The sequence below is a fragment of the Dama dama genome, chromosome 31 (genome assembly GCF_033118175.1).
Source record: "Dama dama isolate Ldn47 chromosome 31, ASM3311817v1, whole genome shotgun sequence".
NCBI lineage: Eukaryota > Metazoa > Chordata > Mammalia > Artiodactyla > Cervidae > Dama > Dama dama.
Genome location: NC_083711.1, coordinates 24,127,391 through 24,141,137, shown reverse-complemented (window position 1 = coordinate 24,141,137; position 13,747 = coordinate 24,127,391). Strand labels below are relative to the sequence as shown.

General features: G+C 36.9%; 1 protein-coding gene across 3 annotated transcripts in view; it reads right to left on the bottom strand.

Annotated features, from left to right (window-relative positions):
- Positions 1-1,261: 1,261 nt before the first annotated feature.
- Positions 1,262-13,747, bottom strand: part of TMPRSS15 (transmembrane serine protease 15) — a 137,539-nt gene continuing 125,053 nt past the window's right edge. For 2 of the 3 annotated variants that reach the window (XM_061134102.1, XM_061134103.1), the window contains 4 exons: positions 12,982-13,163; positions 11,167-11,262; positions 6,524-6,663; positions 1,262-1,974 (listed from right to left, as the gene is read on the bottom strand). In XM_061134102.1, the coding sequence (XP_060990085.1) occupies positions 1,819-1,974; positions 6,524-6,663; positions 11,167-11,262; positions 12,982-13,163 (574 nt within the window). In that variant the 3' untranslated portion in view covers positions 1,262-1,818. Of the gene's footprint in view, positions 1,975-6,523; positions 6,664-11,166; positions 11,263-12,981; positions 13,164-13,747 lie in introns of those variants that run through there. The other variant, XM_061134104.1, reaches the window with a different exon arrangement.

Sequence of the window (13,747 nt, the reverse complement as noted above, 5' to 3'; positions counted from 1 at the left end):
AGGGAGACCTGGGCTTTCCCCAATGTCTGTGCCACCCACAGCTATAGCAGCTGCAGGGAGGGAGAGGCAAAGCAATAGGAAAGGGACTTGGTTTTGCTTTTTATCTCGTTCCAGACCTGGATTACTCTTCTGGTATCAATTACTAAACCCATAAGTTCCTAGGGATGGGATAAGGAACTTCTCTCTTAATAGAAGATGGTAAAGAGTGACTGTCCTAAGGGTTTCTAAAGCTGACCTTTGAAAAATAAAAAGGAGTCTGTGGTATATCTGTTGTAATTTTCAGAACATTGAAATGCAGGTGAAACATTTGTGGAACAATATTTGGGGAATAAAATCAAATAACACACTCTACCCTTGATGCGCCATCCTTTCTAATCACTTCATCCTAGAAAGGATTAGGAGCTCTATTAGGAGCAGGTCATTGGAACGGTCTTAAAAAGAATAGTGTGTTCAAGGACTCCCAATTTTTGTTCTAATAATAAATTCCATGAATTTGTAGTCCTCAATCATCTGGCCATACCTTCTTGTTGTGACATTGTTTTCCCTTTCTCTGACCATTGCCCAGAGAGAACTGCTTTTGCTAGGATAGTTCATGATTGTCTACTGTCCCTTCTCTCTGAACTTTCAGGGTCACTCCCACCTACATGGGGGGCCCCACTGCCTCTTTAGTCCATCAGTAACAACTGTTCACTCAGGTCTAGTCCACGTCTCCTCTCTCCCATAAAACTGGTATGAACTGATGGATCTCTTCTTTCAACTGCTTGAAACTTTTCTATTACTTTGGACCATACAGACCATGTAAGAATGTGTGTGTGTGTGTGTGTATTAATTTGTATAATTTTTTTCTTTCTGAATAAATCAGTAGATTTTGTGGGGTGAGCTAAATTGAAGTTTGTACTTTGGAAGTGATCCAAGAGATTAAAGCTGCAGAACAAATTCATTTATTCTACATTTTTGGCCTTGTAATGGGCAATTCAGCTGTGTCTAAATAAGCTTTGGCCATGCTGGAAATACCCACAATAAACACATCTGTCAGAGAAAACCCATGTTTGTAATACTTGTATCTCTTTGATATGACTGATAACTTTTTGGAAACCCCCAAAAATGCCAGCTTGAAATAAATGGACTGTGGTATAATAATCCAAGTAAAAATGATCTGATGAGAAAATGACAATGTTAATTAGTTTAGCTTTTATTTTGATGCAAGGGCAATATATAGATTTGTGCTAGTTTGCTGTTTAACTAGCTTATTTGAGAGGATTGTACAACCAGTTTAGTCCAGGCTTGTGACATGAGCTTACAATAAATATATTTTATTATGGGGAAAATATTAGGGATGTGCTCAAGATGGATTGAAAATGCATTTGGATAGAAAAACAGCAAGATGATGAGATGCTGATAATAGTGACCTATCCTGGAATTAGATAACTTATAGCAATCTATTTCAAACAATACCATACTTTGTGTAAAAGTTTATTTCACTTCTCTTCCTAATTTTGCTCAAACATTATATTACATGCTTTAAAATAACATTTCTTGAAATAAGAGAGTATGATAAAAATAATGATTAAGAACAAAGGAAATAATGATGTCTGTGAAAGAATAACTGTTTACAATAAAATCAGAATTTATTATTTTACAGTTACTTTGTATTGTAAAGATTAGTTTTTGCTTTTTTTTTTTTTTCCCTGTAGCATTTCAGTGGCTTAGGTAAGAATCAAGACTTTTATAAATGATTTTTTAAAAAACTCAATTTCCATGCTTCTTAAAGTGAAATGGGAAAAGTGGCTGCTTTTCATCTTTGCTCTTGGAAACACTCTAATGTAGAAAACTTTGTATCCACTCTGTGAACCTTGGGACCCGGGCATACACCCCGGGGCGATTGGGCAGTGCGCACTGGTATCCAAATGATGTCACGCCAGCCAGGAACCATCTGTTGTTTTCTTGGCACATGAGTGGTCCGCCTGAATCCCCCTGAAGAGTAAATTGCCAAAGAAAATCATCGATGTGTGGTCAATTGGTATAAATATGTATATAATCATTTAGCAAATAAATCCAAAACTGAAGACCAAAAATATGGTTTCATTGCAAGTCATCTGTGAACAGTCTCATTGTCACACTAGATCAAGAATGAGAACCTTTAGCTGGGCAGTAAGGACACAGAAACTATGACAACTAAAACAAAATTTGTGTGTAATTTTGTATGATTCACTTTTATAGCAAGCATTCCCTTACTGTAATTATGGCATTTTAATGGGTACCAAGAAACTTCCTGGGAAATCCCATGGACAGAGGAGCCTGGTGGGCTACATTCCATGGGGTCTCAAACAATTAGACATGACTTAGGGACTAAACAACAAAGAAACTTTCTAAGGCACAACTCTGAGAGCATCCCAATCAAAATATATGTTAAAAGTGAATCTTTTTATTAAAGGAGATATTAATTTATCCTAAGTATTATGAGGGACTTTGTGGAAAGACAGCTATCCCACATTATGTGCTTTAGGATGACTAAGAACCGACACATAAAATTGATTTTAGTTCTCTTGAGTAGCATTACCTTTTTTGGTATTAGACAAGCACAATCAGATTTGAAAAAATAATATTTCAATGGAAATAGGCACACTTATAATTTCTAGTGATAGGTACACATGTTTTCATCTGAGATTTTAATTGAAATGTCTATAATTTTCATAAATATTAATTACAGCAACTCCTAGTTAGTTACATAGTTTATTTACATATGATTGTTCCTGTGTAATGCAAAGGAATATAATGCAAATGTATAGTACCATTATTTAATGACAGAGAATTGACAAATATTTTCCCACATTAATGGTGAAACCTATTTTAATTAGTCTTTCCTTTTTTATATTTATGAAGGAACGTAAAGCCCTGTATACTCTGGTTGAAATCACTGGTACAATAGACTATTTCACACAAGCTTATTTAAAAAATTATCCTGAGAGATTTTTTTGCCTGATTCTTGATTACCTTTGGAGCCTACATTTAAGGGGAAAAAATGTATTTAGAAAATCACCTTTTCTCTCCTGGGCCCAGAGGAGCATAAGTCATATTGGCAACCACTGGTTAACTTCTTTTCTAGATGTAAAAAATGCGCTCAAGTTGTTTGAAGGCAGAGCTTGTGATTTGATTAATACTTCTACATCCTCAACCCTAGTCCTTAATATAGGTTTAGAAATATTTATGGAACAGTGTCAATTGAAGATAAGAATAAATACTGACTCTAAGTGATATGTGACTTAGAAATTAGTAAAAATAAACTCCAACTCTGGGTACTTTCAAAAGGACTCATTTGGTTTTCTTCATATTTTCAAAATAATTTTTATATAGATAGTAGAATCCAGATGTTGATTACATGAACAAGGATTTTAAATTACCCAGCAGAGACTGGCTCATTTGCAATTATTTGAAGAATCCAGCAGCAGGCTTGAGGCCAAACAGCTGGGTGGTCCGTCTGGTTGAGAGACCTACGTCTGGGTCTATTTCTTCCCATCATCGAACTACACCTTGTCAGTTCCACTGTGTAACTTCTCTTTGCCTTTATTTTCTGATTTATTCAATGAAGGTATAATCTTCTTCCATTATCTCTGAGGTGTGTAACTACTTCAAAAATATGAGTGAAGGTTCAGAACATAAGGGCTCAGCTGGTAAAGAATCCACCTGTAATGCAGGAGACCTGGGTTTGATCTCCAAGTTGAGAAGATCCCCTGGAGAAGGGAAAGGCTACCCACTCCAGTATTCTGGCCTGGAGAATTCCATGGACTATATAGTCCATGGGGTCACAAAGAGTCAGACAGGACTGAGTGATTTTAAGTTTCACTTTCAGAACATAAAGTATTAATCTAAAGTGTGTTTCCACTGAGATGCTACATTTGTGGAAAAAAAAAACAAAAATCACTAACTTCTATGACTGAGAATCTGAGTATGAGGATTGGTGACCATTTTTGTTTTGGGTAGTGGTTCTTAAACCTTGGGTTGCATCAGAATCCCTGGGGGTGATTGCTCACACATGCATTGCTGGACTTCCACCTTTAGAATTTCTGACTCAGTGGCTCTCTGGCAGAGCTAAGAATCTGCATGTATATCAAGTATTCGGGTGATGCTAATCTGGATTGGAGGCCACACTTTGAAAACCAGTTTATAGAATAAGACTCAGAATAGTTGGTGGAACGGGTTTGCTCTTTGTCTGTCATTCACCTAGTTTTACAGGGACTTTTGACAGCTAATCATGGTGCCGTAAAAGCCAAACAACTGTCTAGCAAGCACAAGCCTTTGGGAAACTGGAAGATATTCAAGAAGGTGTGAATGACTAATAAGACAAATTCTTCACCACTAGAGGGGAAAAATATACTGTTTCGAAGAACTTAAGTGATGTACCAATAATAACATAGGCATAATTTAAAATAATATATCTTTGTTTAATCAATCCTCCTGTTTAACACAATATTAAAGTTGAACAAAGAAAATCATGTAACTCTCTTAGTATAGATCGAGTGGCTTTAACTAGAACGTGATCCCACTTTTAACAAAATCTATTCACTTGGATAAATAGTATCTTAACAAAAGAAAATCATGTAATCTCCAGACTATCAATTCCTCAATCATGACAATATTATGTTACAAAGAATTGTCTTGTGTGGGAGCTTTCTTACTTGCTAATGAATAACATACTTGACTCTCTAGGAACCAGAGCCAAACAGATTTCAGAGATTTGGCATGAGTTACTGGCTTAATGTAGCCCGAGCATCCATAGCATCAGCAGTCATACTTTCTACCTCATGTGTGAAGGGGTCTGCTACACAACCCCCATTAACTCTAAGTGAAGTTGTACTGCTGATTTCCCATCTAAACAATAATTATATAAATCTCCCTCTAAGTGGCAATACATCTTACCTTTAGCACACTTTTCATTTTAAAGGGAAGTAGATATCAGAGATAAATTTTAAACAAGAATGCAATCCTATTCATCTTGAATGTGCAGTGTTCATCAAAGCAGAATAAATGTAAAACTAAGTTGAACATTTAAAATGACATGAGACATGGACTCAATTAGAGAACACGTACAGATCTACCAGCTTAAGTGTCTATGAAAGTCTTGTATCGAGTCAGATTATTATGACGTATGTATTAATACATGTTCATGTATATAACCAGTTATTTACACCTTAACAAAGTGAAGCCATTTCCGCACTGGATAAATTGCTATGTTTACATTTGTGAATTATTCATTGGCTCAATCTTGCTATCATGTTTAATCTAATCCAGTAGATATAAATATTTTACTAATTTTCAAATATAGAAACCATGGGCTTCCCTGGTGGCTCAGATAGTAAAGAATCCTCTTGCAATGCAGGAGAACTGGGTTTGATACCTGGGTTCTGAAGATCCCCTGGAGAAGGGAATGTCTACCCACTCCAGTATTCTTGCCTGGAGAATTCCACGGACAGAGGAGCCTGGCGGGCTACAGTCCATGGGGTCACAAAGAGTCAGACACGACAAACCCTCACAATCCTGTTATCAGATTTAATCTAATCCAGTAGAGGTTAATGCATTAATATTTTATTAATTTTCAAATATAGAAAACATGCCACAAAATTTATTTACAGTCTTACGGTAAAATTTTTTACCCTTTTTGAGTGCCTGCTTAGTGCCTTACATGTGTTACCTCTTTTAAAACTCAATTTAATCATACCTATGTGACTTGCCCACTCTAACTGGTAACTTTTAAAGCAAGGGTGGGATAAGTAGTTTGAGTGTAGAATCCATGCTCTCATCGTTATTTCATGCTGTACCTGAAAATTAATTGAATTCTAAAACCTAGCAGAATTGACTTTTTATTTGTTGAGTGTATGTAGATTTCATGGAACTGATAGGTGGCTACATTGTTTCTAGGTGCTAAGATGATTTTATTTTCCATGAGGGTTATTTTGTGGGTAAGAGTTTTCTCTGAAAGTCACACAAGTCAAAAGCTAGTGATACTTCAAATACCTTACATGCTCTCCAGGTTGCTTTTCATCCAGAAATTATTTTGGGTGACTGGATACCTGGACCAGACTCTGAATAAGGGTTGAAATGGGAGAAGTATGGGCCAAATTGGCCTACAGATCTGTTTTGTTTGTATTGGGGCTTTCCTTTTCTTTTTTTTTTTTTTAAAGAATTGGAAATTTGAAAGTAAATACTTCTAGGTAAGGTGTACCTCTCCAGCCCACCCACCCCTATAGACGCACTCTATTTTACTTGGCAATTGGACACATTCTTATTTTATGCCTAGCCTGATTTGTAACTCTTGTTGGTAAAATTAACTTTGTTTTCTAACGCTTAGGTCTATCCGGAGCACTATTCAGATAAGCCACAATTAAAAGTGAAAAGTCACAGTGTTGTGAAAGAAAAAATACTTAAGATCCTGGTGAATTCTGTACTCCCTGGTCATACTGAATGATGAACTCATCATGTAGCAATGCTTTCTGGAAATTGAGGGTGAGCAGTTTTACATATTTACCTGACAAGAATCTACCCCTCCTGCTTCGTAGCCTGCACACACCATATTTTCCGTAATGTTATATTCTGGCATCTGTTGTTGACATTTCTCATTTGATAGAAGGGGAACGTCAGCTTCTTGCAGTATGTCTGCAGTAGAACCTGTTAGAGATGGATAATGCAGCCAGCCAGTCAGAAGTGATCCACATGCATCAGTGAATAAGCCATCAGTCTTATTTATTTCAACAGTTCCCTCTCATTACTGAGTACTTTGTGCATATATAATGAAACCAAATGCTAAACCTTGTACTTTAAAGCACATAATAAAGCCCATCTGTGGATTTTGCCAAACGAGCGACAGTAAAGCACTTTCTTTAGTTCCCAAGGGTTAGCAGGGATGGTCGATTGAACTAGACAGTCTTTGGGTATTTTCTGTCATTTCAAGTGGTGACCGCATGGTTCATGGGGAAAAAAGCCCACCATCACAAAGAGCTTCATTCATGAAAATTAGCAAAGGCTCAGAAATCCAAAAGTGCTTTTCATCTGCCACCTGAATAGGTGCTCCCTTCTGATGGTATTCAGCTCCTTTGTGAGCAAACAGGTGCGAACTGAGCAGGAGACAAATCTCAGAGGAACTGTGCCCTGGTCTCAGAGCAATCAGCTTGTCATCCACGTGCAGGCAGAGAGAAAGGAGGCATTGAGTAGCAGAGCATACTTCCATACTCCCATGCTTTTTACAAAATGACTCATCCACTGAAAACGTGAATCTTTGTTTACCGAAACACCAGTCCCAAGAGGGGTGTGAAAAAAGCAGGTGTCTAGTGCCCTAGAAAAGGTACATGATAAGCACTTTCCAATAATTAGCAATTCTATCTGGTTTCTCAAGAGAGGCAGAAAGTTGAAAATCAGCCAGCGCCTGTGACAGCCAGTGTTGTTGCAAAAATGTGTGTGACCTCATTTCCAGTTACGTTTCATCGCCACTCCAAAAGATGAGAAACAAACGTGTGTGTGTGTGTGTGTGTGTGTGTGTGTGATTTAGGTGCAAAGCAATGTATAAATAACCCAGTGATGTGTTTGTAAATGTTCAATAACTTGTTTTCAAGAAATGAAGATAAAGCCCCAATATGTATTGTCTGTCAATGTGCCTGTTATAAGCACTCCAACCGTGGTCGATTTCAAGGCATGACAGTGAACATGAAGTTGGGAACTGATTCCAACCTGTGCCAGTGACTTCAGAGGCTGGATGACTTTTAAAGTTTGACAATGGACTTTAAAAAGTGAATCATAGAGGTTAAGATGGAGGAGAACTTTCAGCATCTCACTGTCATTTATTCTATGAAGATTGAGTATGGCCTGGTAGACTTAGTTTTACAATAAAAATCAAAGACAATTTTGCTGCTTGTCAAGAAATAAAAAAATTGGTTGGCTATATGATAAAACTTTTTAAAAAAGTTAAAAAGATTTGAGCAGTGGTCTTACAGTTAATACTTGTCAACATGAGTTATCAAGAGGACAACTGAAAATATACATGTTCACACAGAAAAAACCCACACAAAAGTGTTGGTGGAGTTATTTTAATTTTACTAGTTGCCTTGATTTAATCAACTAATACTTCTTTCTTTTCTTTGTAAGCAATATGGTAATCATGTTCTTAGAAAATTAATTAATGTAATATACTCAAAGGGGAAAAACTGGGATTTTAGAAATAGTTGGAAACCCTAAGACAAAGTTCATAAAATTTGTTAAAATTGCCATCACCCAGGAAGTATTTAAATATGATTTGTTTATTTCTAAATGAAATTGATCTCAGATGCAGACTTTTTTCTTGGCTCCATACCACTCCCAGAGTCTTTTCTTAAGTCAATTAAATGTATATCTTTAGTAACAATAAGCAAATGTGAACAAGTTTACTCAACTCTTAAAAAAAAATTTCTTATGCAATAAAGTCTTAAATTTTGTTAGTAGATAATTTGTTTTTGAAGAGTACATTGTAGTCATAAATGTCTTTTAGCTTGAAGTCTGATAGAAAAAATATCTAAGAATCATTTTTACTCTTCAGATTTCAAAGTTAATAAGTCATGACATTTTTCAAATGGAGGAAATAGAATAATAAACAGCCTTTGACTTCAATACACTTTCCGGGCAGCAGCAGCGAAGCATTTCAGCCACATAACGTAATTGCAGTGGAGAACCTTTGTTGGAACCATCATGCAATGATTTGACTCACATTTTATACTCTGTCCCAAGAGAAGTAAGGATATTTTAACTGTGCATCTTTTGCTTTTGGGACCTGCTCCTCTCTACAAGATTTTGTGCCTTTTCATCTTAAATGCAATTAAGATTTTTACTTAAGATGGCAATTACCTCTTGTGATTCTAGAGATCAGGTTTTTCCACCCAACAATAGTTTTTTAACTTTTTGCTTAGCTATGAGCGACTGGTCAAATGATCCTACATGGAGTTAACTCCCGTGAGGAATTTCAAAACCAATGAAACTTGCAGTTACGTTTATGGGGTATGAAGTACTAGAATGCTTTTTTTTTTTTTAATGCTTGATTATTTTTAATGTGGGCATGTTTTCTTTGTTTGGAAAGCAGCTATCAAAAATGCTAGTGAGCCAATGGTTTATTAATTTGTAGTCTTCAGTGTAACATTCATGCCATATCTGAGTCTTCTTGTTAGCAGGTAGAATCAGCATGTTGAAAAGAATTTCCTTCTCATCTTTACATTTATATGATTAGTTTATATGATTTATCATGTAAACATTTATATGATATTTTATGTAATATAAATCATGCAATTTATATGATTAATACAAATACTTTCATTGCTTTGGGAAAAGTAGGAGTTAATAATTTGGCTTCTCAAGATAGAAAGCCCAGAAATAATCTTATTTTTGACAAAGAAGGAAAGAATATACAATGGGGCAACAACAGCATCTTAATAAATGGTGCTGGGAAAACTGGACAGCTACATGTAAAAAACATGAAATTAGAACACTTCCTAACACCATACACAAAGATAAACTCAAAATGGATTAAAGACCTAAACATAAGACCAGAAACTATAAAACTCTTAGAGGAAAACATAGGCAGAACACGATGACATAAATCAAAGCAAGATCCTCTACGACCCCCCTCCTAGAGTAATGGAAATGAAAACAAAAGTAAACAAGGGGGACCTGATTAAACTTAAAAGCTTTTGCACAGCAAAGGAAACTATAAGCAAGGTCAAAAGACAACTCTCAGAATGGGAGAAAATAATAGCAAATGAAACACCTGACAAAGGATTCATTTCCAAAATATACAAGCAGCTCAATGCCAGAAAAACAAACAACCCAATCAAAAAGAGGGAAAAAGACCTAACCAGACATTATTCCAAAGAAGACATACAGATGGCTAACAAACACAGGGAAAGACAGTCAACGTCATTCATTATTAGAGAATTGCAAATCAAAACCACATTGAGATATCACCTGACACCTGTCAGAACGGCCATCATCGAAAAGTCTACAAACAGCAAATGCTGGAGAGGGTGGGGAGAAAAAGGAACACTCTAGCACTGTTGATGGGAATGTAAATTGATACGGCCACTATGGAAGATGGTATGGAGATTCCTTAAAAAACTAGGAATAAAATCACCATATGACCCAGCAATCCCATTCTTAGGCATATACCCTGAGGAAACCGAAATTGAAAAAGACACATGTATCCCATTGTTCATTGCAGCACTGTTTACAATAGCTAGAACATGGAAGCAACCTGGATGTCCATTGACAGATGAATGGATAAAGAAGTTGTGGTACATATACACAATGGGATATTACTCAGCCATAAAAAGGAACACATTTGAGTCAGTTCTGATGAGGTGGATAAACCTAGAACCTATTACACAGAGTGAAGTGAGTCAGAAAGAGAAAGATAAATATCATCTTCTAACACATATAAATGGAGTCTAGAAGAATGGTACTGAAGAACTTATTTACAGGCAGCAACGGAGAAACAGACATAGAGAAGAGACTTATGGACATGGGGAGAGGCGAGGAGAGGGTGAGATGTATGGATAGAGTAACATGGAGACTTACATTAACACGTGTAAAATAGTCAGTAGGAATTTGCTCTATGGCTCAGGAAACTCAAACAGGGCTCTGTATCACCCTAGAGAGGTGGGATGGGGAGGGAGATGGGAGGAGGTCCAAAAGGGACGGGATATATGTGTACCTATGGCTGATTCATGTTGAGGTTTGACAGAAAACAACAAAATTCTGTAAAGCAATTATCCTTCAATAAAAAAGAAAATAATTTGGCTTCTGATGAGACTTCATCTATATGTTTTACAAAAATACATTTTTGTAACTTTTGGCTGTATGCACTTCAGTGAGTATATCTTTTCATCAGATAGTCTATAATATTAATATTAACATTAGATACTGAGCTTGGGGGATGCTTGGATTTCCCTCCTATAATAATTATAGCTTTATAATATGGCACGTGTAATTTGGAAATAAAATTTTTAACTATACAAATACAGAACATATGAATATAAGCCTGACAGCACTTTTAAGAGACATTGCAGAAAAGTGTTATAATATGAGTCTTTTTTAAAATAGTCACAGGGTAGCGTACTAGCAAGCTTTTAATATATTCTTTTGAGTCTGACAATTTACCTTGATATGCAAGTGTCCCCCAGCCAGCAATAGAACAAATTCTTCCTGGGGAAAAAACTTGATTTTCTTCTGGTAAACAAATAGGCTGTATATAATCTGGAAATATGAAAGAAAACAAAACAAGAACAAACACACATGTATTTCCAAAAGTTTTAAAAATCAATCTTTTTCAACAATGGCTGATTCATATCAATGTATGACAAAACCCACTGGAAAAAAAAAAAAACAAAAAAAAAAAAACAAAAAAACTTGTGTTTTCATTTTATCCTGCCTGGATGTGTTTTAGACATCAGTCTGAAGGGAAATAGGCATTGCAGAGCACCACTTCTTTGAAAGTGGATTAGGTACCACTGGTGGCCTTTTAGGACTCTCCACATTGTCTCAATTACTCTGCTGTAATGTACACATCCTAGTTCTGGAATTAGTCACATACATTTGACTTTTAAATCATCATGGTACTTAATAGAATGGTGCCAGTTCTGTGAAAATCTTGGTAAGGCTGTTTTTTCAGGGTTAATTAAGAGAAATTTGGACAAATGTTCTGCGGGGATTTTTTTCTTTCCCCCAATTATCCCCACATTAAAAAGGGTTTTAGGCAATTGTTTTACAGGGTACTTAATAGAGGCATTAGCATAGGTTGCTGACTTTTTAAGTCCTTCTCCAACAATTTGCAAGCCTCCTAACATTAATTCAGCATCCAAGACACGTAAATCACAGGGCAGACACAAAACTAAATAAAAGGATAGGCGAATACAACCAACTGCAGCAAGCATGTGCCTTTGAGAAGTGCTCTCCTACATGCAGGGGCTTCCCTGGTGGCTGAATCCACTGTAATACAGGAGACCCGTGGGGAAGATCCCCTGGAGAAGGAAATGGCAACCCACTCCAGTATTCTTGCCTGGAGAATCCCCATGGACAGAGGAGCCTGCAGGCTAAAGTGCATGGAGTCACAAAGAGTTATATATAACTGAGCAAGGAACACACACTCCTACACATGGAGACCAAAGTCCTTAGAAGCACAGGAATGCCAGCACTTTCTCCTGACGGGACTGGAAATTCTTCAGAGTGAAGGCTGGAGCTGAGCAGAGCCCTTCAGGATGAGGTTTACTCTCCTAGGTGATTTCTTGTACCTCATTACATATTTGGAGGAAGCCCTCCATCTGCCACTTCATTAACATTACTGACTTTATGAATGGTGGCAGGGTGGTAAAGACTCTCCCTGCCAGAGCAAGAGACACAAAAGACATGAGTTTGACCCCCGAGTCAGGAAAATCCCCTGGAGGAGGAAATGGCAACATAATCCAGTACTCTTGCCTGGAAAATTCCATGGACACAGAAGCCTAGTCGGCTACAGTCCACGGGGTCACAAAGAGTCAGACACGACTGAGCACAGACACACACACACGGATAGCCATTGTCACTCACTTTGCTCTTTGAACACATGGTCGTCTCTCACGTTTTTCTATTCCAGACTTTGTAGCAGGTGGACCTACCTTTCTTTTCCATGAGAAAGAGAGGTGGCGTGCACTAGAGCATGACCTATTTTCTCTGGGTTGCTTCTAGCAGTTGACTGTTAAACAGGGCTCTGAGAGTTTTATTTTACAGGTCAATTTTCCAGAAAGCTGGATTTAAGCACCTTGGTGAAGGTAATTTAACATGTTTCTCTCCATTCCCCAATTCCATGTAAATTATAATGATTTCTATAACAAATTATCCAATGTTTATGGACTATTAATACACTGGTACTGATAATATTTCAAATCTAACTTTGAATTAATTTGGTCAAATAAGAAGACTAAAGTTGATTTCGCTTACCTGTGTAATTCACTTTCAATTCAAGATGCATCATGGCGATGTCACTGTCCTTTCTCCGTTTATTGTAGTGTGGATTTATGACAATTTGGTCAATCAGCCTAGTTTCTATTTGAGGAGAAGTCAGATTTGATGCCATATGCAGGCCTAGCACTGCTTTCCACTTAGACGGCTCTAAATTTCTCCTAAAAATAATGAAAACGAAAGAATAAGAAATTTTCCATCCATCACAGTTACACTCTAGAGCAATTCACAGTAGCTATTTCAGAACCACTTGTTCCTATCCTCAGGTAATCTTGCACTTCTCTGAGGAATTCTTCTTTAAAAATATTTCCTTTAATTTCCAAATTGGGGAAGGAGTACATCAAGGCTATATATTGTCACCTTGCTTATTTAACTTATATGCAGAGTACATCATGTGAAATGCTGGGCTGGATGAAGCACAAGCTGGAATCAAGATTGCTGGGAGAAATATCAATAACCTCAAAAGTGCAGATGACACCACCCTTATGGCAGAAGGTGAAGAGGAACTAAAAAGTCTCTTGATGAAAGTGAAAGAAGAGAGTAAAAAAGCTGGCTTAAAGCTCAACATTCAAAAAGCTAAGATTACGGCATCCAGTCCCATCATTTCACAGCAAATGGACAGGGAAACAATGGAAACAATGAGACTTTATTTTCTCAGGCTCCAAAATCACTGCAGATGGTGACTGCAGTCATGAAATTAAAAGAGGCTTGCTCCTTGGAAGGAAAGCTATGACCAATCTAGACA